This window comes from Xiphophorus couchianus, chromosome 16 (genome assembly GCF_001444195.1).
Source record: "Xiphophorus couchianus chromosome 16, X_couchianus-1.0, whole genome shotgun sequence".
NCBI classification, from domain to species: Eukaryota; Metazoa; Chordata; class Actinopteri; order Cyprinodontiformes; family Poeciliidae; genus Xiphophorus; species Xiphophorus couchianus.
The window spans coordinates 18,411,353-18,438,072 of NC_040243.1; the positions used below are offsets into that span (position 1 = coordinate 18,411,353).

Here is a 26,720-nt window from a genome sequence, read left to right on the forward strand (position 1 = left end):
TTACCATATTTTGCCTGCACTGCTCCAAGGGGTACATGTTTGGTAGGGATGATGGAGCAGAGGGCCCTGGCAACGTGGGGGAAACTGGGAAACTGGGCGACGGAGGGAGAGAGTTGTTGTTGCCGTTGACGTTTGGCGTCTGAATCTCTAGGAAATCTCCGTTGACTGAAAAGTAGAGATAAATAGAGAGTTAAACCAAACCAGTCGACTGGCAGTGTTGCATTACAAGCTGAATCCCAACATCCTGCGTACCTGTACGATGGCTGGCGTCTGAGGTGATCGGACTGTCTCTGAGCCCCAACACTGGAGACTTACATCGGAGCTAGAGACAAAATGATGAAACAATTATTCTTGCTACTTCTTTTTAACCAGCTTTGATGTCTGTTATGTTTTTTTAAACAAATGAAAGCAATAAAAAGTTGAGGGATATTAACACAGTTCCAGTTCAACCAATTACTTCCAGGTGGAAAAATGATTTAGATTTCAAATGACTTCAAAACATAACTTGCGTTGCATGTTTATTTTCCCCCCACTGAACACGATTATTTCTCTTTTCAAAAAAGAAGCGAGTTGCTTTAAATAAAAGAACGGCTTACCCCCGCTTTAAGGTTTGGCCTGCGTTTGAGTCGCGGCTCGTCCGACGGGCACTTCTCCTCGTGCGACTCGTCGCTGGACCAACACTGTTTATCCTCGGCCGCATGAGAGATGATGGGCAGCGGCATGTCCCTCGGCAAACTCTGCCAAAATAAAATACATTTAGCTTGTGGTTTTAAATCACCTTCCAGCCTCCACATTTTACTGAAGTACATATAAAAGTTGGTGTTGGCGCTGCAGCACAGCTAGCTGCAACAGGAAGTTAGAAAAGCAGCTGTTGTTAAAACAAAGTGAAGTTTTTTTTCTTGTTTAGGGTTTTGTGGCAAGAGGAAACATTAAGTAGGGAACAATTATTTGGCAATATTTTATATACTGTTAGTGTTTGAGCTAGTCTATTACTGACATAAATAAGGATCTAAAGCATACATGTTGGTACAGAAAGGCATTACTGCTGCCCCCAATGGTGAATATGGGCATTTAGCATTTATATCTATTATGGTTGTCACACTGAAAAAACATCGATCTTTAATTTTGACTACATTAATATCCAATGTTAGGAAAGAGTAAATATTGATACATCGTACAATCCTTCAAAACAACTGTAACTAAATTCACTTTTCGTCAGTTTGCTTTAGTTATTTCAAACTGCGTCTTGAAATTTAGTTGATAAACTGTTTTAAATTCCTGGAAATTGAGAAAAAGAAAAAAAAATATTTCCAAACATCACAATTTCTCCACTGAATAAATGTACAAAAATAATAGTTTGGATTTTACTACATTTTTCTGTGTCAGATTGTGCAATTGCAAAAAATACTGGAGGCTTTTTACGGATCTTTACTAATAATAATACATGTCCAGAATAATAAGATTTCTTATTATTCAGTCAGTACAGAAGGTAGTCCAGTTAAATAGAGATAAATGACAAGATTAAAGTGTGCTTCCATATATATATGGAATATAGAACACATATATGATTGGCAGGACAGTAGAACAGTGGTTCCCAAAGATTTTCTGGGCCTCCCTATGGATCACAATAAAATCCCCCTCGAAAAAAGAAAAAGAAAATCAACTGGGCACACACATCGTTCAACCAGACATAAACCTGTACACATATTTTGTTTTCAAACTCCACTGAAGCTTCAGGTTGCAACAAAACAAACTGCAAACCATCTTTACAGTGAAACACTTTTGTGTAGCTGTTTTTTTTGTTTTCATTCAACCATACTGCTTCCCGCACCCCACACTTTGGGAACCACTGCAGTAGGGTGCAGAGGGAAACTGATGACTCTGTGATGATGTGATCATGTCTGACCTGGTCCAGGGGAATGTCCTTGGACATCCGTCGCAGGCGACTTTCCAGCGCCACCAGCTTGGCTTCCTTGCGCACGATCTCAATGTGGAGCTCGTCGCTCTTCTCCTCCAGCTCCCTGATCTGCTTACGGTATTTGTCTTTGTCGACGAGGCTCTGAGAGAACTGATGCTGGGCCTCATCTCTGGCCCGAAACGCCTGCGGAAGCCGACACAGCAAAGTAAGAAACAAAATGTGTTGTTTTCATACAAAGTGACCGACACACTGAGTGTGTAGGCGGTTGTAGAGTGTGTTTTGATGCTGGTCACCTGGTCCCTCTCCTTCTCCACCTCATCCAGCTGGGCGGAGATGGTGTCTATGCGGTTGCGGTACATCTCGCAGTCCTTCTGAACGGTGGAGCACTTCAGCTCCAGCTCCTCCTTCTCCTCCAGGTACTACAAACGAAACAGACAGCAAAAACAGGCGGTGTAATTTAAAGGTGTGGTAACACACACATTATTTGCAACAACACACAAATACTAAATGAATGCGGCTGCACACTGACAGTACACTTTTCCCTCACTCATAAAACCCATTCAGTCTGAATAGAAATATGTCCAGTTAGGACTGGGCGATAAATATATTTATATATATATATATATATTTATTTTCATCTGCATGATTTATCCTTTTTCTCTTTCTGTCAAAAACTGGATGACAAACGTTTTCAGTTTGGTGCTTTGGCCTCAATCAGCCCCTTTTTTTGAAGGACAGTTTTGTTTACAAATACTTCATATTTCATTTTATTAGTTTTTTCTTTTTTGTTATTTTGGACATTTAAAATGTCTTCCAGTTCCAGTGTTAAATGTTCATTAAAATGTAACGTTTATTCATCTTTGACCATGTGTTCTTGCATTATTGTGCCTTTACCATTATATTGCTTGAAAATTGTCTCATAGCAACAATATTAACAATAAGCACAGTAAAGTGAAAGGCAGACGCAGAAGGAGGAAGACGAAGAGAGAAAAGCCTAATTATACTTTCAAATCAGAAACCACTGAAACCCACATGACCATCTCAGAATGTTAACAATGGGGGTGGTGTGGTGTGTCGTGCCGAGCTGTGACCTTATCTCGTAGTTCCTCCGCCTGTCGAACTTCTTCATGGAGGTTGTAAAGGCGGTTGACCAGATCCTGTCTGTCCTCCAGAGCTTCCTGTCTGTCATGCTCCAAAATGTCGAGGATGGCCTTGTCTGATGCAGGCAAGGGGCCAGGCTGAGAAAAAAACACACACAACAAAGTTGTTGTTTTTTTTACAAGGCTTAACCTTTTGGGGTTTTTTTTTCTTGAGACGTCTGGTGAGCAGCGGGATATAAAGTCACGAAAAGCTCAATTATTTCCCCACATACTCTGCATAGCTTCATGACTTGGCCTCATATTCAGCTCCAATCAGCTTCAACTGAGCAGCAGGTGGCGAGTGGAGTCAAATATTAAATATTATGTCCATGTACAGGCTGACTCTGTGGATCATAATCGTCTCTCAGAGGAGATAAATGCTCCCTACCTGTATGATGGACTGAAGTTCCTGCAGCTTGATCTTGAGCATTTCGTTTTCCCTCTCCAGCTCGAAGATCTGCTCTCTCTTGGGTCGGCTCTCGATGTCATTCTTCAGCTTGAGACTCTGCCTCCTCTCCATCTTGCACTCCTCCTCCACTTTGTTCAGCGTGTGCTTCAGCTGGTCGATCTGCAAGGCAAAGAGAGTCCGACATTTCCTCAAAACACATTCATGAACAAAGAAAGATCCAAATGCAGTGCAATACATTACCGCCATAAATCTCAGACTGACATAAAGTAATGCCTAATCATGAAGTGGAAGAAAAATTGAGATGAAATTATGGGTTTTAGTTTCTCTGTTTTTTGGGGGTTTTTTACTAAAAATCTCCAGAGATTTGCAGATTTTATGATTTTTATTCAACAATGTTTTATAGGGTTGACGCAATTAATCAGATTAATTGTGATTAACCAATTATTGAGATAATAGTCAGCAAATTTAGTAATGGATTAATTATTAACTGGATTACCCAGACGTGTAGCATTTGCTGGAAGAACACACTCAGATCATTAACTGAGCCAAAATTGTATAAAAAAAATACATTTTGCATTTAAGATGAAAACAACTTGTGTGTGTTCTACCCTGAAATCCTAAAGTGGCCATTTTTGCTTCAGCTGGTTCAAACTCTGTAGAAAAAAAAAATCTCCTCTTGAGCAACTTTTGCTTTTCAAATATTAACTAAAAAATAATCAAGGCTAATATATTGTGTTTTCTGTTGTTGACTTAGCAACAGAACAACCTTCTACAGCGTAGTGCTCCCTACGCTGCATTGATGTTAAGTCAACCAGAAAGAGCCTTTCACATGCTGATGTTGTAATTCTTTGCTGCGACTGTTCGAGCGTTCACCAAAAGGAATGCTGTTATTGCATTTTAGGTGATAAAATGTTTATCTTGGTCTTTAAAAAAGGAATTGAATCATTTCTTTATTTGCATTTTCTTGCATATTTCAACATATTGTATAAAACAAGCTTATGTAGTTAAGTAAAAAATCTGCCAATTTTTTATCCAATAAATTGACTCATTGTGAAAGTAATCAATAGATAATGCGTTAAGCTTCTTGCTAATCTTTCGCAAAGGGCAGATTTGATGACTGACAGTCGTCTTGTCAGCTGTGAATCTCTGCAGCTCCCCCAGAGTTTCCATGACGACTTTTCTATAATTAAACCTCGTTTCCAGCCTGTCTGGTTCAGGGGACTGGCCAGGTCTTAGTAGTTTCCAGAACAGCTGCATTGATGCTCAGATTAAATTGCACACACATAGACTCTTTTTACGAATTAGGTGATTTCTAAAGGCACATACTTTTTCAAATGTCAAAATGAACCCTAAAAGATTTGGGAAAACCCAGCATCCTTTCCCATTCACGTCATTATTGTGCACTACAATTGTTGAATAATTAAACAATATTTGCGGCTGTAATTTGCAAAAGCTGAAGCGGTGCATTTTTATTTGTGTGAATGCTTTCAGGTGGGGGAACCTCAAGCTGCAGGTCTCGGCTCCTCATCACGGCCATGTTCTTCTCCTCGCTCAGCGTGGCGTACCTCATGGCCAGTTTGTAGTTTTCATCCTTTACCCTCAGCAGCTCGTCGCTGAAGGTGTTCCGCTCCTCTCTCAGTTTGTTATATCCTGGCAAGCGTGGCAGAAAACTAATTACTATATATGAACAAATGGATTTGCATAAATTAGTTGTGCTTATTAAAGAAGTGTGTGGGGGTTTTTGTTTCCCCATTACAGTCTAGAGGTGAAACCTTAACATAATTTCCTCCACACTAATTTAGGCTTTCAGTGTGTAAATTGTTGGAAAGGTCTGCTTAGCTTAAGCTACATGGTCTGTTTTGAACCCAGCTAAAAGCTTTCTCACTGTATTTTTAGATCTTGCTTGAAGGTGCCTCAGTGTGCCAGCTGCAGAGGTTAACTGCACAGGATATGATAACAAAGACCACAGTGTCCTAGTTTCAGAAGCAGCCCTTTGGTAAGCTATGTGATTAAAAATCCTTGTTAAGCTAAACTGCGGCGCACCGAGAGAGGTAAACCAAACACTAGCGGTGGGCTTAGCGTTTTCCAGCACATAAGCCCAGCCGTTTTATCCTTGCCAGAGGTTAAAAGTGTGTGTAGCTTGTCAGTGGAGGTGAAATGTGATTTATCTTTACTCTGCTGAAAGGCTTGAAGCTCCTGATTAGCCAAGCGAAGCTTCTTGTACTCGTCCTCCAGCGTGCGGGTCTTTCTGCTGAGCTCTGTGTTCTGCAGGGTTTTGACTTTGGTGTTCTTCTGCAGCTTCATCACTTCATTCATGAGGAACTGGGTCAAACCCTCCTGACCCTCCTCCACTAAAGAGGGGAGTGGAAAAATATAAAGAGGAGAAGTTATTGTACAATACCAGCTTTAAATATATACAACACACATCTCAGATTCTAACCACAGACAGTAAAGCAAAACCAGGAAGGCGGGGCTGGCTTTGCCTCAACGGAGTGTAAAAGCTCTATAGCTGCACGGCTGGTTTCGTTCATTTCAGAATGCGTGTGAGCATATACTGTCCCAATTGTTCATGTCAGAACCACAAACCTTAAAGTTGTTCATCAGAAAACAGTGTGCAAGACCAAGAAACAAAGTAGAGCACAAAGCAGTAGATGGATAATCATGCAGGGTTTTTTTTTATTTATTTGGTGGAACTGTTGGTAGCATGGTTGCTTTGCATCAAGAAGATCCTGGGTTCAAATCCCAATCTCGGGTCAGTTTGCATTTTCTCCCTGTACAAGCGCTGATTCTCTCTAGATAATCCGGGCTTCCTCCCACAGTTCAAAATCATGACTGTATCTCTAATTAAAAAATATATTTATTAATCTGACATGGATTATTTTCCTGTCCCACAGATCAATCAATTATAGTACATTTGAAGAAAAGAGAAAAAGCAGAGGAGTTCATCCGTTTGTTGGTACTGCAGCTTGTTTCTATCAGATAAGAAAATGTCAGTCAACCTCTACAAGAAAAATCACCCACAGAGACTGCATGATTAGACGCCTTAATCAATTATTACTCAAATTTAATCTTTCGGGTGATACCCGAAGAGACACATGGCAAATTTCTACCAAGTCAGAGTTCAAAGTGTTTTTTCTAGAATAGTAAATTCATCTTTGTTTACTTATGAGTCAATCAATTCAAATTCTACGATCTTTATTTTAGATTTTTATTTCACGTCTATGTTTTTGATCATTGATCTAGCAAAGGATCGCCCCCCTCAATCTCAACTGTGTAAAAATAAACAATCCAAAGACTGATGTTTTTCCCGCCCAGTGATCGAATCCAGTTTGTTCCAGTAACTCCAGAAACGTCAGTCGAGGCTGAGAAAAACTGGTAACAATGTTGGCCATGGGGATTGTTTTACAGATTTTACAGATGCGTTATCTCTTCCTCAGCTCGGGTGTTTCTTGGCTGCCGGCCGTGTTTGGGCTGATGCGACTTTATCAGCATTACAGAAAGATGTTTAGGAAAAATCTCCCTACATCGCCATAACTTACTTTACTAACCCAAACCCTAAAAGTAACGATTTCCCGCTCCGAACTAGATAGCTAGCAGAAAGGAGTAATCTGTCTCTTTGTGACCTTAAGTCTGTTATTCTGTTGCAAAGTGCATTATTGTAGAGGTGACATTGTTCATGAGCTGAAACAACAACTCGACTTTGTCTCGGCCTGCTTTGCTCATCTAAAAACTGAATTTGGAGAGCATTCGTTTTTTTGCACAATAGCTCAGTCAGTCTGTTTCCCAAAACACAAACTTTTAAGGAATTAAGGTTTGGACTTTGAAGGGGGCACGCAAACACATGAATGAGGTTTGATCTTAACCTTCAAATCACAGCTCTGAGAATTAGTATTTACGTTGTGTTACTGCTGGAAGGCAAATCGTCTTCAGAAGCCCCTACACCGATCAGGATTGTCCCACATTTAGCTCAATCTATTTCCCAATCAATCAAGATTCCCAACAGCAAGCTGTTTTGCAAGGAAGTTAAAAAGATTTTTAAAATTTGGTGTTATATGAGCAGAGCAGCTTTCTCTGCTCTGTCTCCTCCGTGACTTGTAGAAAGCTTTAAACAAAACCATTAATGTCTTTACAGCCAAGTAAAGGGTGCGGGAAATAAATGATCATTTTCCTTACACTTCTCAGTTAAATCTTTCCATGTTGGTCAATCACATAAAATCCCAATAAAATATCAAGATTAAAGTTTATGGCTGGAATGTGACAGAATCAGAAAAGGTTCTGGAGGAATCTAAACATTTGCGAGGTACTTTAGGTGTCTCAGATAGGGGAGAACAGATCTCCGATAAAAAATCCTGACATGTCGATACCGATTTTGGCCGATACCAATTTTCTTTTTGTCCAAAATGATAGCAAAAAAGTTGCTGAGTTGGCAACTGCAAACGTGCAGATATAACCTGGAGGGCTGGGCCATCAGTCAAACTTCTCTCAGAGGAAAGCAGAAGAGGATAGGATGTGCGTTAATGATTTTTAGACCTTTGCTGAGGTCGATGAGATCAGGGAATAACATCGGCTTCACATGTAAGTATCGGCCGATCACAGATGTCCCAAAATTAAGGAAATCGGCACCAATAAATTGGTGCCGATTGTCCGGGACTCACCTACGATGGTGGAGAATCGTCTCGTTGGGTCTTTCCCTGTGACCGACTTGTAAAGTTCAGGGTAGTAAAACTCCAGACTCTCCAAAAACGCCCCATATCCCCTCTCTCCTTTGGTGCGGAGGATGTCCAGCAGACGACCTAAAAGAAGGTTAAAGAAGGATTTTTGTTTTGTTTTCAAGTTCAGGGAATGCAAACACAATGCTCCTGATCTCTGTTATAAGACAAAAATCTAACAACTGCCTTAATTCTTCAGCTACAATTACAGAGTAATGAGGTAATTTTTGTCATTTTTAAATCTATTGCCTGAAGGCAGACCTGATGAGACCTTCATGGCCTTTTTGTGGCCTGAGGAAGACCATAAAAGTTCACTAAAATAACAAAATTTTATATCAAAATAGTAGAGAAACAAAAAACTCAGAGCTTCTGCTTTGCAGGAGACGTCTGATAATAACTTTATGTCTGAAAGTGTATTCATTGTGAGACAGGAAGAAATGTGTAAGGCTAAATATCTAAGTCACAGGCAATCACAATTTTTTGCTAGATTTCTAGAAAATCTAGCATTTGGGTAAAAATGTAGACCCTCAAAGGCTTTTATTTCTAAAGTTCAGAGCCAGTAAATGAACATAATTTCCCATCCAACTGTAATGTTTCACCATATGTAAGAGAATTAACTTTTTCTCCTTACAAATCATCACATCTCTTTTACTCACTCGTGCGGTTCGCTTTTGTCTGGAGCAGCGGGGAGTTGAGGATCTCGTCCTCGTCCTGCTCGTCCAGCACTTTGCACTGACGGAGGTACGGGGTGAGCTTCGCCGGAGTGATGTTGCGACACAGCTGGTAGCGCTTGCACTCCACCTTCTCCCACAATGCATCGTTGTCCTCCAACGTCCCGTTCTCGTCCATCTCCTACGGCCCTGACGAGCAGCAAAAACGGACAGGAACAGTTCACTTTGCTGTCTGGCCTGTGACTGTGAGCAGAGGCGGTTCTTGGAAGAATGCTGCCCTGCGCACCCACTGAGACTTAGGTTAGAAATTAACCTGAGTAAAATGTTTAAGAAGTATGTGAGAAACAGAGCCATCCTTCACACAAAGTAATAAAAAAATGAAATAATCAGCACTTACTATGAAAATGTCGGTTTTTAAAAAGCGAATCATTTGGATTATATATGCAAATATTCCCCAACAGATGTAATAAGCAAATATTTTCACAAACAGAGAACGTCATTGTCATTTTCCTTCATGTTTACATATACATTCCCATGAGGTAATGTGTATCACCTCTACAACTCTTATTTGGTTGTAGAAGTGGTGATTTTGATCACAGCGCTCCGTCTTATCTACAGCAGCTGCAGGAATCTAACGGAGGCTGTTTACAAGATACTGATTCAAACCACCTCCTTGATGGACTTCACGATACGCTCATAAATCTAGAGAGACTCAAATCGACTGAAATAAATTGTCTTTACCACTTTTATCCTTTTTCATCCGACACCAGCAGTTAAATCTGATAACCTCGTGCTGAAAACAATCCGATCTGTATCTCAGCGAAGAATAAGCATGCCTGTGCTTGGATTAGGTAAGAAAATACGAGGAAACCTGCATAGGCTCCACACGAGACGATGCTTAAATACATGGAACGCCTTTAAGCAAAGATATCCCACAAAGAACAGTGGGAAATGTTGGTGACTTTGTAAATCACGCATTTCTCATTTAAATTGTAAGTTATTATTTAAAATCGGCTGGAACTTCGAATCACCTGAACATACAAATTACTTATCAGTCCATCGCTCCAGTTGTAAATGGCATAATAGAGAAGCACTGTTGCAGTGACTTGCTGAGGGCAGAGTGTTGGAAAGAGCAGGAGCTTCTTAAAGAGACAGAGGCCCAATGTCAGGGTGTTAAATTACAGTCAGTTTTCTTTCGAGTTTATCTTTGATAAATACAGCATTTTTAGGACAAATAAAGGTAACAGAGTTATTTTTAACTGAAGTAAAATAGTTCTGTGAAATTAGATTTTATTTTTAACAGTAACAGCTCAAAGAATAGAGTACTTTTTTCTCTTTATTATTCGTGTTTTTGTGAGAATGGCAAACGGGAAACGGAGGTGGAGTCAGCCAATTACGATTTATTTTATTTTTTATGTAATGCGACCTGTATCCAATCTTTTCATGACAGTCTGAACAACACAGGTCGGAATTTTTTCGAACGCGACCGTATCGGATTGGGTATCCGACCGTATCGGATTGGGTATCCGACCGTATCGGATTGGGTATCCGACCGTATCGGATTGGGTATCTGATTGTATCGGATTGGGTATCCGATACATACCTGATTCAAATGTGACCTGAATCCCCACTGCCAGGTCGCGTTCATCCGACGTTAACGTCACTGATACGGGACGTTATTGCGCCCTCTACTGCGCATGCGGGACACTTTCAGGTCATTTGCCCTTTCACACTAGAGAACAAAAACAGATCGTATTTATTTGGAAGCATGAACGACCACGGTAAAAAAAATAAGAAATCCGATTTGACAAAAAATCGGAATTGGGTCACTTCAGGCTGCACTGTGAACGCAGCCAAGACATTATGACCAAGAAGTCCCAATAATTTTAATGAATGGACATTAACAAGTGTTTCAGGTACTGAAGGAGCCTGTAGAATATCACTAATTTATATGTTCTCTAGTCAAGACATACCATATTTTCTTTCCTTACGTATTTTCAATATATTGGAAGTTATGAGAAATTGTGTCTTCTCTACACCTAAATATCAAAAATGTCAGAATACAGAATGCAACAATGTCTCAGAGGCTATGACTTTGAGATTCATGTGACCCAGGAAGCAGCTTCTTCTGCTAAATTCAGAAAGAAATGAGGAGGCGGCAACAGATGTCTGATAAGATCTTATTTTAAGAGACCTTCATCAAAGACCAACCTAAATTTATACTCTCTTTAGCGTGGCGTTCCACAGAGTTGTGGCTTTGAACCAATTCCATTTCTTCCTTTAATTCTTTCTGAAGCAAACGTGACAGATAACACCCACCTCCATTCATCGATGAACTCTGTGCTGGTTCGCAAACTTCAAAACTTCAATTTTTAACAATGTTTTATGATGTAACCAGGACAAAAATTACACATTTGGTTCTAGAATCCTTTGAGATTATGTTCTGATTTTATTCTTATTCTGGATGACATAACGCTGCTCTCCAGTGTTTCATCAAGTCACCAAGAACTCATCTTTTAAATCTCACATTTATCAAGTCTGAGCAAAGTTTTTCTAAAATTAGAATTAGCAAAACCTCTGTTCTCAAGGTTGAAAAATAGTGAATGACCAGTCAACTATTTTGACAAGTACTTCTGAAAGAGATCGTGCTGTTCCAATTACAGCTTCTCTAAATTGGCTTCCTGTGAAATGTAGAACTGATTTGAATTTTTTTTTAATTGTGTATAGAACCAATATTGGCTTTTATAATGCTTCTAATGCATAAGGCTTAATGTTTGCCGCTGTATTTTGCTGGAACAAAAATAAAAAGGGAGCCTTTAACTTTCCTTCTCACTGTCGGGTAGAGAAAAGGTCTGTATCTGCAGGGATGTGGGAAACAACTTGACTTTAGAGAGTAACAAATATCTGTAGTCCATTGTCAAGTCTCACAGATGGTTAATGTCTGTCTATGAATGCACAGGAGTTGTGGTCAATGCCGCAATAATGTTATGTTGTGTTTGCAACCTTGGGTGGCCAGTTTCTCCAACATCTCTCAGCATATTGATATATTTGTTCATTTTGGTTTGCCCCCATTCAGTGGACGTTGTATTCGCTCTTCCGGCACAATTGATACAAAGGTTTCACACCTCAATGTTTGACTATACTTAATTTGCAGCTCAACATCTCGCCAACTACTACGGTCTGATCCAAAAAGCTGTTTGAGATGTTGTTATTGGTATATCCACGGGCCAATCAATGAAGGCATCAATCAAATCGCTTGTGAACAATTGACGTGGCTTGTACCCCAACTGAGATGGTTAAGAAAATGTGGGGGAACCGCGCAGGATCTGCAAATGGAGATGAATCTGGCTGGGAATGAACTAGTTAAAGAGACCTGCAGACCAAATATGCAAGGTCAGGGTGAGGTCGTTAGAGGTAAGTCAGAGTCGTAGTCAAGATCCTGTGCCCCAAGGACGAGTCAAGTCAACTTAAGACCAAGACTATGAAGGCGGTGAGAACAAGACCAAACCAGTAATGTAGTTGTTGCTGCAACTTTTTCAGTAAAGTGTTCTCGCATGACATTTAGGTGAAGCCAAGCTTGTGTGTAAGCTGAACCACCTCTAAATGCCCTTTACTGACAAGACAGAAACAAGGTGAACAGACAAACCAGACCACTCTGATGAGTGGATACATCTAGATAAATGTTATGCATCTTAGCATTAGCTCCAGGCAGAGTGACAAGAGGCAACAGGACATGGAAGACTTCACTTCCTTTCCACTTGATGTACAAATAAAAAAAACATTGGCGCATTTCCTCTGCTCCCACTTCACTTATTTTCTCATCCCCAGCATGTAGGAACAAGGATGGTAGATGAAAGCCAGAAGGTAAAGTCATTATTAGTCCAGTTTGAATGCAGTCTGCAGTTTCACATGGTCTTGACTATTCTTAGAACAAACAACAACAACAACAAAACAAGTCCAACGCGTCCAAGACCGAGACAGGGTTGAGTAAAAATATAAACAAGACCAAAACAAACCAAAACCAAGGCCAATCTGGAGCACTACAACACTACGATTGGGGGATTAACAAGGCAGACAGCAAAACCCATGCAACATAATAAAACAGGAAGCAAACTGAGACGAATATGGAGGAGAGCATAACAAATGAGCAAATCTAACCAAACAAAAAGACATAAATAAATCACATCAACATGCAGAATCAAAGGAGAAAGGTCAAACCAAAACCCACAGACCTTGTCCATCATATATTTTTAACACCTAAAGCTAAACAATGGTAGGTGGCAGTAAAGTTGAAACCTGACATTTGGGTGTGGAAGGACTCAAACTTTGGCTGCTGATGTGACACTGTGCAGAATAACCACCACGCAACACATGTGTTTCTGACTAATTTGGAAAGTGTATGCAACAGCTTGACATTGAGAGAAACAAAGATGAAGTGAGAATTTTGTTTCCATTTTTGCGCTGTCAAATTGTCACCTCCAAATTTCCATTGTAACGGTTTTCTATTTGCAGAGTTCGACTTAATTGTTCAGACTGCGGTCGATGGCAGACGAGGCAGCCCGAGGCAGGATATCACACGGGCTGAGTTGCTGCCAAAAGCAATCCACAACAAGCCGACGTCGTTGAGTAAGATCTGTTTCGGCTACACTTTTACACCACACATCAATCATGTCACAATGAAAACAGACAAAAAGCAAGCAAGTCCACTGTGCAACACATTAAGGGTATTGAGAAAATCTGTGCGACTTTACCAGGTTTTCAAATCATTTAATCTAACCTCAAGTGTAGAAAAATGTATGGCTCATGTCATACCAATGATATTAATTCAACACAGTGTGGAAGAAAAGAACGACAGTCTATCAGTGTAGTAAAGGAAGTCTTGCCAAGTCTTCTGGCAGTTTGTCAATGCTGCGATTCATTTATCCACAACTCAAACGTCCGATCACCGCTTTTCGATTTGGCCGAGGTATTTCAGACATTTGGTTGCGGATTTGCTGCCGTCTCTGTACCGGAGGTGATCGTCCACGTTCTTCCAACCTTTTTACTCTGGAACCGGAACGGATTGCCTCACATTTGAATCTGGAATACTTTTCTACACAGAGGAGTTTATGGTCAACTCAGTAACTTCAAGATGCCCGTGTCCAGCTCATCACACTTCACCACCACCATGCTTGTAAACTGGTATGCCATCTTTTTACTTTCATGCCACGTTTTATTAGGTAGCTCTCATCTAATCCAAAAGACATTGGATTAACCGAGATGCAATCTTGTTCTGTCATATTCACTCTTCTGCGTGATCTGACGCAGGGGAGAAACGTGTGGGATGTCTACCCCTGGGAAACTTAAATGTTTCCACTCGATTAGAAGCTTTCCCACAGAGAGATTAGGATTGTTTGGAAAAGGCTTTACAACTCTTCCTAAATCATTTGGCAGCTTTTCCAAGTTCACTGCAGATTGCATTCCTGTTTGGCGTTGTGTTAACACACCCGTATGCTCCAGAGCTACAATCTGCCGATGCCTTCGCTGCTTTACACATGCTGACACTTGCTAATTTTCCCATTTCAGATAGATGAATAAAGACAAAGTGACATCTGTTTTTCCACAACTAAGGCTGAATTTAAATGACGTAGAACTGTTCAAGACCAGATAGTTTTTTTATTAGGTCCTGATATGTAAAACCCAAGGCACAGAAACGTGAAGAATCGTGATGCGTAACTACGCAAACAACACTTTTCACCATAAAACATTCTTTTTGTGCAATTTTTATCCTGCACACTTGTCACTTTTGTACTCCTCTATCGTCCCCTTATTCCCCCTTGCGTTCCATTGCCCTCACCCTCTTTCAAACATTAACACACATATCAACACCAACACACGGTGCCTGCATCGCAACGCATTTGCATGCCTTCAGGTTTGCAGATGTCACTCCACAATCCCGCTTTGTGACCTGTATCCAACAGTTAGGCAAATCAAGACTGCCTGATGTCACAGTGCAAGTAAACGCACACAATCACACACTCTGCGTGGTCTGTGAATGAGCTCCAGCTTGCGCTTTCATGCCACATTTGAATGGCACATCCTGGTTTAAACTGGGGTTACGCAATGCCGGAGCGGCGACTAATCGACCCCGTGACCCCGGCGGAGCCGTGGCCCCAGCTCCGCGTTGGAAGCCATTGTCTGTAGTTTGCAGCCTTGCATGAGTTGTTGCCTCAAGTCGCTGCAGACAGATGACAAAACCGCAAACACTCAGACCAGCTCGCAGCCATATGCAATTCCTGCACAAGCACAAGTGCGCACAAACACATCGCAACACAGACCCCCCATAAGTAACCGCACATGTTTCCTCTTCTCTGTTCTCCTATTTTGGACTTTGTTACCGAGAAAGCTGATCCTTGCTTCCTCCTTTTCAAACCAGATGTGTGTCGCAGCTCTCTTCCTCTATTCTTATTTAGCCCGTTCACTCAAGCCCTTGTATGTATACTACTGTTTTTTTTTTTTTTCACGGCAGCACACTCACAATATATGCCTTTCATTTTTACCCATCTTTTTTGATCAAAGCAACACAGAGACACATGCAGCAATGCAGACAAGCAACCTGCAAGATGCACTTAGCAAACTCATCGTTTCCACCCTCTTTCTCTCATAACTCGGGTCACTTCAACATCATTTTGCCTTTGAATTTCCAAATCCACCTCGGGTGAATAGAGCAAGAGATTTACTTATTTATTTATCTATTTGTGACCTGACAGTTGCAAGTGAAGACTTATGAATTTCTTTTTTTTTTTCAATTTTGGGGACATCAAAATAAATATTTTTGAACATATGTGCAAATTTAGAGAGGGGGAAAAAAAGGCAGAAGTGATTTTACATATTTTCCATCTTTATAATATGCAGAATTACTAACTGGCTGAATATTGTGGAGTCGACACTGTTAGTCTTTAGTGTAGACTCCACTAAAAGCCCTTTGTTAAACTCTAAAATGAAAGCAGGTTTCAGAGTGCTCCATTCAGATTTTGCCCATCTTTATTATTGCGAATGCACATGAGCCACATGCGTTACATGTGACAATATTACTCTAAATGTTTGACAAATTCAACTTTTTCTACAGGCTCCAAGACAGAAAAGCAGGAAAGTGTGCTCATTTCACTGTGTGCTCTCAAATCAGAGCTACCATATAGCTGAAATTTACCTTGCTTCGCCGCTCTACTAATCCCAATCACGCAGATAATCAGGGAACTTATGAGGTAAAGTCATAATTTCTCAGTTCTGAACACATGAATTTAATGAGTCCAGCCGTCTTTTATGACTGAGCAACTGCCATTTGTTAGATTCGTTCAAGTTAAAATACAACTAGAAAATGGGAACCCAGAACACCTGGTGAATAATGTATTGTCAATAAGGATCAATATGACCTTTAAAGAATAAAACAGCAGAGTTATTTATAAAAAAGATGTGCAAATTATTACCTATCAGATCATTGGGTATCAAGGAATCCCAAGTTACGGATGACAAATTGCCAACATTTAGCTTTTAATGAGATGTCGGAGAAGTCGCCTTACTGTGTCCGTACGTACACATTTGCCCCTCCCCGACCTGTTGCTGCACACTGCTCGTCATCTGGCTTAAAAGGAAAAACAAAAGAAAAGCTACTGCACATTTCTCTCACTTACAAGAAAAGGCAAATGTGGCTGTTTGGAAATATTGACAGTCTCAACACACAGAACAGTCATGGAGTAAAAACATAAAGATTTCCACTCATCTCTACTGTAAACTCAACACTGTTTTAAACTAAAGTTTGTACGCCATAAGACTAGATAATCAGGTGGATATGCTTATGAACTACGTCTAAATAATCTAATTGTGTTTTAAAATAAAACAATAACTAGATTATAGATTGTTATACATATATATATTTAACAGTATTAGGATTAACTAACTTTTTTTTCCGATTAATTCCTATTTTACATTTTGGTTTTAAATTACTGAACAAATAACATAATAGCGTGATTTTTTTCTTGTATTAATCAATTACTGCACTATATTATGAGTATTTTATTACATACTGAAATTAATTTAATTTTTATTAGTAGATTTTTTTTTCTTTTTTTTTTTTTACAATTTTGGTGAATGTTTGTTTACATTTGGTGTATTTAGAGAAATAAAAACAGGATTTTCACCAGGAAGGTTTTTTTCTTTCTTGGGCTGAACAATATTCTGTTTACCATGTACCAGAAGGACGGAAGATGAAATGAAAGCAATATTTTTGTACAGTTACCGTTTTCAAACACATGACTGGACCATATGTTATAATCTTTCATACTAAGATGGTCCTTTTGCTCGTCTATCACCGTGTCAACGTGTTTTGTTTATTTTCTAACCACATACCCAAAACGGTGCCACAAAAACAACATGGAAGAGCTGGAGGCTTCCTCGATATTTATGAAGTCTTCATTTACCGGCTGTGTCAAAACAACGGGGCAACTCAAAACCTACTTCCTTTCTTACTTCAAAATGAGAGAATGAAACACAAATACAGGCTACAAGCAAACACATTCATAGTAAGAATATAGACTTACTTTTCCTGATAAAGACAAAGCTCACTTTGACAAGAAACACTGAGGTGTTTCAGTCAAAAACGTGGGAAACAACAGAAGTGAGGATCAAAAAAGTTATCAAAATAATTTGTTGTTTTTTTATTATCAGTATTATTTCTCTATGGACCTATTTGTGTCTATATTAAAGCTGATGATTATATCAATAATATATAAAAAGTCCCCAAACTGTGTCTAGAATTGCTGCTTGTCTGATTCTAACAACTTTTCCACAGCTGGTTCAATGAGAGCATTAATGAATGCTGCTTTCAAAAAATGATTGAACTCCATCTTTTTGTACTCTTTAGCAGCACAGTTGGGGTCATAAACATGACAGTTATAATGATTTGATGATGAGTGACGGTAATTTTTAAGGCAAGAGGCGCTGCAGCCTGTATACACAGTCACAGCACGAGTAGACTGTGTTGAATCTGATCATTTTTATCAAGATTACTTTTATCATCCCCACCATAAATGCCACAAAACAATCATGGTAAAATCACAGGATTTTACATGTCTTGCACGGACAAGCAGTTCAGTAAAATCCATTGAATTTGTAAGAATGAAAAGAAATTGTAATTTCTCCATATTTTACAAATTTATACTAATGAACCTTTAAGATCACATGTGTCAAACTCAAGGCCTGGGGGCCAAATCTGGCCCACCTTATCTTTTTATGTGGCCCTCTGGACAAATTACATCAATATTTTTTTCCAGTTTTTCACAAATCTGCAAAATTTACATAGAATCAAAAATATTTTCTGATTTTACTGCAAGTTTTCTCAAAATTGGTCAAAAACATTAAGTGTAAGTGACAGCTGCCTCAACTTTACTTTATGTCAAGTTATAGTCCATAACTGATACAGCGAGTAATAAAAAGTGACATTTGCCATTAGTGCAAAAATTATAACAATTTCTTACTAATATTTCTACATTAGCAACACAAAATCTGTAATTTTGATTGCAAAAAAAAAACCCACTAAACAATCACAAAATCGTGGAGGAACAGCTAATTATTGATATTTTAACAGTTTAATTGGTTTTATCAATATATTCTGGCACAAGCAGCCCTTTAAGAACATTGATATTTTTAATATTGCCCAAAATGAAAATGGGTCTGACAGCCCTGCTTCAGAGGAAGGTTTTGCGTATTGTGTTTACTTACGGCATGTGTCAGGAGCTCAACTGGAAGCATATTCTTGCGTGTTTCATTGCATCAACGCACTTTGACACGCCAAGCAATTCAGAAAAGAAAAAGCAAACTACTATAAATGACAAACTTGAATGACATCTGTAACCAAAGCTCTATAGCTAAGCAAGTCGATTTCATAAATCCTTTTTCTCACTTTCACTGATTTTATTGTTATTGTTAAACAATTGTTTAACAATTGTTTGCATTGTTACAGTGCAAACAATTGGCCTCTGTTTTGTCTGAGAGCTGTCGAGCAGTTTTCTTCCCCCACTCACTTGTGCGATCAAACATTGAAATTAATCCTACTTTTTTGTTCGCCTTCCTGTTTATCCCAATCGGTGCCGAACCTCCAGAGCCGGGCCCGGGGCTTCTGGGGGCTCGCCGTCAGCGCACCGGTCTGGTGCTCTGATGCAGGCAGATATGATTGATTCAAGTGTACAAACTGTCATAAAGGCTTCATTGTCCAGCCGAAGAGCCGAAGCCTCTAGGAACTTGATACATGTGTTCCTATTGTGTCGACTGAAAGAGCAAAAGGGGGTCAGAGGTTCGGCTCTGGCAACCATTATTTGAAAAAGCTGAAATAATTTGCATTAAAAAAGAAAAAACAGTGAACAGCAGGTTGGTGCCGTGTAAACCACAACGCAGTTTGGGTTCGATTCTGCAAAAATGTGGAAAAGTTTGAAATTATGACCAACATAATGAGTCACTGACAGATTTTGGAGCATGCACAGACTCCTCTTGGGTTGTGCACACACATTAAAACAGAAAGTAGTGCACACATGTGAACAACTTTCAGTAACTTGAAATAGCCTGCATTTGTATTCAACCCACCTTTTCTCTGATTCCTCCTAAATAAAAACAAGTGTAGCCAACTGCTCTCACATGACACCTATTCCCCAAAACGTGGTTAAATTCAGCATAAATCCAGCTGTTTTATTGAAGCACAATGAGGCTTGTTAACAATATCAATGTAATATTGAAATAAATACAAAGCAGCAGAAGAAAGAAAATGGTTTAGGTAAAAGCAGATGTGTGTGTGTGTGTGTGTGTGTGTGTGTGTGTGTGTGTGTGTGTGTGTGTGTGTGTTAGAATGGCCCAGTCAAAGTCCAAACCTAAATCCAATTGAGCTTGAAAACTGCTGTTTTCTGCCTCTCTCCATCCAATCTGACTGAGCTTGAGAGATTTCAGTCTCTAGATGTTCAAAATGAATTGAGACAAACACCAAAAGACTTGCATTACTCCCCGAGTGGAGGCAGGGGGGCGAATATAAATGCAACACTTTCCGATTTTGATTGTAAAATTGTTGGAAAATCCACGTGTTGTAGTACAATCTGGAAAAAAATACACATTACTTTGCGTTGGTCTGTCACATCAAATCCAAATATAACACAAACAAAGAAAGCAGAAAGTCAAAATGCCTAAAGGTTGAAGGTATGTGAATACCTTTGCCAGGCAGATGATTGATTGACCTCATGTGCTTAATTTTACCCCCCCCCTCCCACACTGTCTTTCTCTGATTCCCAGGCTTACTGGTTCCCATTATCCGCTGCACCTGCTGCTGGAATCCCAAGCATTTCCATGAGGGCTGATAAAGACTCAGTGATGACAAAGAAACTCAACTCTCTCCTCCGGCTTGAGCCAAGAGCATGTCAGAGGCGAGGGCACAGAGGCAGACCAATACCTTTCAAGTCCTTATGAACAGATTATAAGCTACTTCGTATGAGGGTAAAACGCAGCTCTGCTTTTGACGACACGTTTTGACCGTGGAGCGAGAGAGAACCTGTGCGCCTTGTTTTTCCACTGGCGACTGATGGCATTTAAATTCAGACACGGACACAACCGTGAGACCCACGGGGTCACTGTTCTCACCTGAAATGATGATCCACAGGTCCGCCGGAAATCAACAGATGTTCTGGTAGTTTCTTGAGAAAGACAACCAAAGAAGCGCGCGAAGAAGAAGAAGAAAAAAAAATAGTTTTTTACGCTCAGGTTGTCTCCATGTATCCGACTCGAGGAGCAGGTGTTAGAATAAAGCCGGCAGGACTCGGCGGCTGTGGAGCCCCGTCTCTCTGGGCCGAGGAGTGAGGTGGAGACACAGACCGAAGCGGAGAGAAACTGTCGCCCAGAGAAGCAGACAGAGAGCGGAGGTGGGCGGGTTGATGGAAATAAGCTCTCTGCTGCTTCTGCTGCTGCTGCTGTGAAAGGAAGAGCTCACCTCCACCGCTGCTGCTGCTGCTGCTGCTGCTGCTGTGATCAGATACGGACAAGCTGGCCAATGACTGCTCACCTCCACCTTTAAAATGAACTGCGAGTCCACTAATAGCTCGCTCTTTTTAACGTGACCTCTGTGTTTACTCCCTCAGCTGCGCCAACACAAGAAGGAGACTCTTCAGTATTTCCATCAAGCTGCGTGCTTTGGTCCCACGGTTTAGTTCTAAGAGAAACAATAGTTCCAACCAACCACAACCTCACAAAGAATGAGCAATGATCCAATTATAGCCCGCACGGTGCGAGCAAAACAAGCCCGAGTGTTATTTAGAAGATGGTTCAACTGAATCACTTTCTGAATCGTGACTAAGTCTGCTTTTCACTATCAGAAGATTTTTATTTTTTTTTTTTTGTGAAGAGGCTGGTTTTAGTGTGGGTTTAGGTAAACCCCCCTGTAAGACCTAACACACAGTTAATTTTTCTAGCCTGTAAGTGATGAACAACTCAACATTAACTGAGATTAATGAACTTTATCAAACCGAGATCCTTATATATATATATATATATATATATATATATATATATATATATATATATATATATATATATATATATATATATTTAGAGTTGTAATTTGACGCGCCTTCTTTGTGTCAAACTCAAGGCCCGTGGGCCAGATCCGACCCACCGTAGCTTTTTATGTGGCCCTAAACACTAAGTGTGCTTAAATATTATTTTATCAATCAAATCAATGCTGTTTTTTTCTGTTTACTGCCAAATTATATCAATCAGTCCCTCCAGCTTCTTGAGAATTATTGTGGAAATTCACGCAAAATCAACAAATCCCCACACTTTTTTTTTTTTTACGATAATACATAATTGGGAGTTTGTTCCAGATTTTTCTCAAAAATGGTCAAAAACTTCCTTATTTGTACTAAACAGCTGCCTCAGCCTTAATTGATATCAGATTATGGTCCGTGATCTCTACAGCGAGTAATTTTACCATCATAAATAAGTGCAAATATTTCCAAGTTAGTCCCACAAACACTTTATTTTATTGCAAAAAAGAAAATCACAAACAGAATCACAAAATTCTAGAGGGACTGAAAAGATGTTCAATAATATTCTGTAATTTTAAGAATTCAATGATACTTTAACAGTTGGTAAGCAGGTTTTATCAATACATTATGGCACAACCGGCCCTTTAAGAGCATTCATGATCTTGATTTGGCCCAAAGCGAAAATGAGTTTGACACCCCTGGCGTATGCCAACTTTGCAAATAAAGCTAATTCTGAAGTTAAAGAGATGGTTCCATTTTTTTTTATTATTATTTTTAGGATCAATCGAGTGATTATTAATAGTCAGTATCTTACAAGCAGCAGGAAAGTCTCTGAACATCCCGAGTTGGGAGAAACAAAGCTCAGTTCTTGTAGGAGAGCAGTGGCTGTTTTCCATATGTTTTTCATATGCGGCCCTGCTGACCTGAAGCTATGCGGGCCATGTGGGTGACATGGAGGCGCCGCAAAACAAAAAAGCAGTCTGTCAGTCTGTCAAATTAGCTTTTTATTGCTTGTTTGCGTCCAGTCACTCGTGCTGAAGTTTCGGTTTCGGATGTGAACTTTCCGACTGCATGTTGAATTAAAAGGATTATTTGTCTGGTCTGTATTTGATCGTCTCCAATTTCAGATATAAATAAAGTGTTTGAACCAGAGCTCCTTTAATCTACTTTCCAAAATGTAAATGTTTTTTTTAGTTATTATTATTATTATTAGCATTACGACCCTCTTATATGCATGAAAAGCACAAGCAGCGAATTATGCCAGACTGTTTAGAGTTTGTAATTTGCGCTAATTGACTTGTGAAAACAAAATTAATTGCACAACTAAAGGTAAATCTATTAAAATAAAATATGAGGATGAAAAGTCTTGAATGTCTAACGACTTTACTGATTAATAAACTTTTTCAAAAGAAGAGCAATCGTTTTCTACATGTTTGAGCCAGAATGTGAAATGAATGTTGATCATCTTCAGAAAGTGAACTGGTAAAAATCTGTTTCTCCTCTTTACTGACATTTTTCTTTTTGTTATCTGATTTGATTTCCTTCCATGCCCGTTCGCCGTCCAGGTTTGATGAATCAAAAGATGTTATTTAAAGAACAAGAGGTGGTGAAATACTTGCAAAAACATCCATATACCACATCCTAACTGCACCAACTTAAGCAGTGACGTAAGAATACAAAGGCTGACAGAAAAGACCCTGCTCTCTGGAATTATGTCTCTTTAAAAAGATGAGTGTTTACAACAGACTTGAAATCGTCCAGAGATCCAGCAGACCTCACAGGCAACAGGAGGTGGCATGTTTGGTTGGGTCAACTGGTTCCGCGGGACCTCGCCTTGTGATCACTCCTGGCAGTTGTGCAGTGCAGGTCCCAGCAAGATACTCCGTCGGCACATTAAAACCAAATCTGGCCATTCTACTCCGCCCTGATCTTGTCCAACTTAAATCTGGGCTTTGTCGTTATCTGGATAACAACAACATCTGGATATGGAAGATATCCGGAGGAACAGCTCACAGTTTAGAGGTGAAGTCCTTGTAAGGGCAAACGTGAATAAAAACACAGAAGAAAACGCAAATTGTTTCACCTTGAGCACATTAGACTGCTCTTTAACCTAAAGTCTCCTACAATGTCTATGTCTTATGTACGCTGAATGCAGAGGTTGGTTGGTTGTGATTTTATAGTTTGCTGATTTATAATCAAACTGGAAAACTGAAGTTCCAACATCTTCAAACCAGAGTTGGATAGTCACTACTGGTTACATTTACTCTATTACATTTACTCGAGTAATGTTTTTCGAAAGATTTTACTTTAAAGAGTATTTTTACTTTGCTGTACTTTTTACTTCTACTTGAGTAATTTTATTATGACCTATTTCTACTCTTACTTGAGTAAAAAAATTTGGATTCTCTTCCCACTGTGAGTAACTTCACTGAATAAAAAAACAAACATGTTTTAACCAAAAGTTCACCAGACACACACCTGCAGTTTTTGTTCAAGTTTCATAAGTTTTTTTTATTGAAAGAAACTTAATTGGAAACATTTTTCTTTTCCCTGATTTTATTATGTTTTGTTACTTATAAGTTATTAATCAATTATTGTCATTTTCGTCCTGAAAATACCAACATTTCCACTTATCTTTGTATTTTGGTCCATCTAATTATGTAATTTCCAAATATTAAATGACTGACAATTTGGTCAGTAAGTGCTTGAGCAGATTTTTTTTTTTTACCAAATATGTTTTTTACTTTTAGTTGAGTAATTTCTTGGATGGCTACTTTTTACTTATAATGGAGTAAAAATAATTTTGAAGTAGTGCTACTCTTACTTGAGTACATTTTTTGGGTAATCTGTCATCTCACTCAGTGCCAACCTGACTAATTCATCTCACGCCCCAAGACTACAACTTCTCTGCCTGTCGAAATTACAAAATCATCTGAACGTTGGAATGCCACTGGTTCAGACCTACCTAAGCCGCATCTTCAACTTCTTTCCCACCATGAGAAACCAGTAAAACAAGAACCAAATATTTACCTCTAAACCCTGTTAATCTTGGTCTTTCTTAGCCAAAATCTCTTCCTGGTCCTTCCTGGTTCAGACCGGTAACTCTCATCTTGAGTCAAATTCTATGACTCTCAGTCTGTCTGTAAATTTGAGTTAGTGAAACTTATAAAACATAATAAATGAATGAGCTGCTCACATAAAGACAGCCAGCCATGGCAACATCTACAACAAATTTTCCCAAATTGCTGATGCCACAAAACACAATATCTGTGTCACTGCTAAACCCGTTAGCCATGATGACTAATTGTAGAAAAACTGCATATTTTAGCAACACATGATTTATTGTGACACAATCCATTGAGTGGAAAATAATCCCATAAACCCACAAAGGTTATTCATAAGTTCCCGATCAAGAAGTGAGCTTTGCCTGCGTACTCCTAGCATTCCTGCATTAAAATATGACTAGTCAAGCGCTTACAAAGAACTGCTTCACTACATATTTATCCTGCTCTATAAATGGCAACAGTTAAATATTTCAAAACCTATAAAAAGATGACACTGTTTTTGGTGTTTGGGTTTTTTTTGTATCTATTATTTGCATAGGGTAAAATCAACCTCTGTTGCATGGTGTATGCAACAGTATTTGAACAGTAAAGCTCCGTAAAATCAAAGTCAACTGCAGCTTAATGTGTAGAGAATATTAAATTATAAGTGACTAATTGGTTTAATGATTCTCTACAGCCAAGGCTTTTGGGTAATTCTCAGAGCTTAGCAGATATAGCAAACTCTGAGTCATTTTAAATTATTTTAACATTCATAAATTAACCAGTCTTAATGGTTGTCTCAATTTAATAAGTTTCATAGATCCCATATTATTTGATTTGTGTACATCCTTGCTTGCCGTTCAGTGAAATAATTCAAGCAGCAATTCAAAACAGGCAGATAAGTATAATGACTGACAATAACAACATTAAAAATGTATGGGGCGTGCCGTGGTGGCGTAGGGGATAACGTGACCCACATTTGGAGGCCTTGAGTCCTCGACGCAGCCGGTGCGGGTTTGACTCCCGGACCCGGCGAGATTTGCCGCATGTCTTCCCCCCTCTACTTTCCCCTTCCTGTCAGCCTACTTCTGTATAAGAGACAATAGAGCCCACAAAAAGACCCCCTGGAGGGGTAAAAAAAAAAATGTATGTATGTAAAGAGTGCTGTTAAAAGAAGAAGAGTTGATTTGTTTGAATTTTCTGATATTTATTGAAACCCATAAATATACCAGTTTGCTGGAGAGTCAATTAGAAATATAATCTCTAATCACGTCTGAAGAAAATAAAGTAAGGCAAACCTAAATAACTAATAAACAATAAAGTAAATTACACTGATGAGATAAAACAACAAATTTTAAACATAACACTAGCTATGGATTGAGAGTTAAGGCCTATACATAATCCTCAAGAAAAGAGGAATTGGTTCTCTCTTCCACGGCTGCGAAAGCAAAAAATAACACCATTTCATCCTTGTAGCTCTTCTCTGGACATTGTTGCAACTTGTTCTTAATTTATATTCTAAAAAAAGTTCTTTCCTTGATGTCCTGCTGGGTATATGTCGGTCTTTACAGGAGCTGAAATGTATAATATATTTGTCTGACATCAGTTGCCTGGAGGGAAATATGTTGAAGTACTCTAGATAGGAGTTTTATGACCCAATTTTAAGATGTAAAATTTTATGTTATAACATAGCAAACTCTGTGACGCCACACCAATGGACTGGTTATGATATCTAGACAGTTCAAACCTTTTCTGTCCGCCCACTACTTGTCCCTAGTAAGTAATGCAGGCGCACAGTGAGCAGGATGGAAGAAAAGGTTGGCATCTTGTCACCATTATAACCGTTAGATGCTACGCTCATGCTAACTGTTGTTTTTGTGGAGTGTTATTCCTTTAAAAACTCCTGAAAAACATGTAGATTTTGCTAACCTCTTTTTAAAATTTAACTCAGATTGTAACTGAGATTGTCTGCTTTGGTCAAATAATAGTTTTTCCCCCCATAAACCCTCCATGAGGGAGGACCATATTGGAGTTGATGGCAAAATGAAGTCTCTGAAATACCAGTAAATTTTAAACAAGTATCTGACTCCACCAGGAAGCTGAAAATGGATAACCAATTGATATTTCCAAATAATGATGGAAAACATGGCAAATCATCATAAGAGTGATTCAGAAGCCACAAAACAAGTTCCTTCTCAGTCCTGTAGAAGTCCCGTGTGTTGAGCTGAAAGAGGCGATTATAAGGAAAGGCTCCAAACTAAAATGATCAACAGAAATTG

The 26,720-nt window shown here is 39.3% G+C and overlaps 1 protein-coding gene across 4 annotated transcripts in view; it reads right to left on the minus strand.

The window, feature by feature from the left end:
* card11 (caspase recruitment domain family, member 11) overlaps nucleotides 1-21,372 on the minus strand; it is a 34,910-nt gene extending 13,538 nt beyond the window's left edge. Inside the window, exons 1-12 of one of the 4 annotated variants that reach the window (XM_028041897.1) lie at nucleotides 20,613-21,372; nucleotides 8,832-9,035; nucleotides 8,122-8,259; nucleotides 5,641-5,817; nucleotides 4,968-5,116; nucleotides 3,446-3,625; nucleotides 3,010-3,156; nucleotides 2,212-2,337; nucleotides 1,907-2,101; nucleotides 597-737; nucleotides 253-322; nucleotides 5-165 (exon numbers count right to left, since the gene is read on the minus strand). In XM_028041897.1, the coding sequence (XP_027897698.1) occupies nucleotides 5-165; nucleotides 253-322; nucleotides 597-737; nucleotides 1,907-2,101; nucleotides 2,212-2,337; nucleotides 3,010-3,156; nucleotides 3,446-3,625; nucleotides 4,968-5,116; nucleotides 5,641-5,817; nucleotides 8,122-8,259; nucleotides 8,832-9,024 (1,677 nt within the window). In that variant the 5' untranslated portion in view covers nucleotides 9,025-9,035; nucleotides 20,613-21,372. Of the gene's footprint in view, nucleotides 1-4; nucleotides 166-252; nucleotides 323-596; nucleotides 738-1,906; nucleotides 2,102-2,211; nucleotides 2,338-3,009; nucleotides 3,157-3,445; nucleotides 3,626-4,967; nucleotides 5,117-5,640; nucleotides 5,818-8,121; nucleotides 8,260-8,831; nucleotides 9,036-20,498 lie in introns of all 4 variants that reach the window. The other 3 variants (XM_028041896.1, XM_028041895.1, XM_028041898.1) reach the window with 3 other exon arrangements.
* Between the last annotated feature and the right edge of the window lie 5,348 nt (nucleotides 21,373-26,720).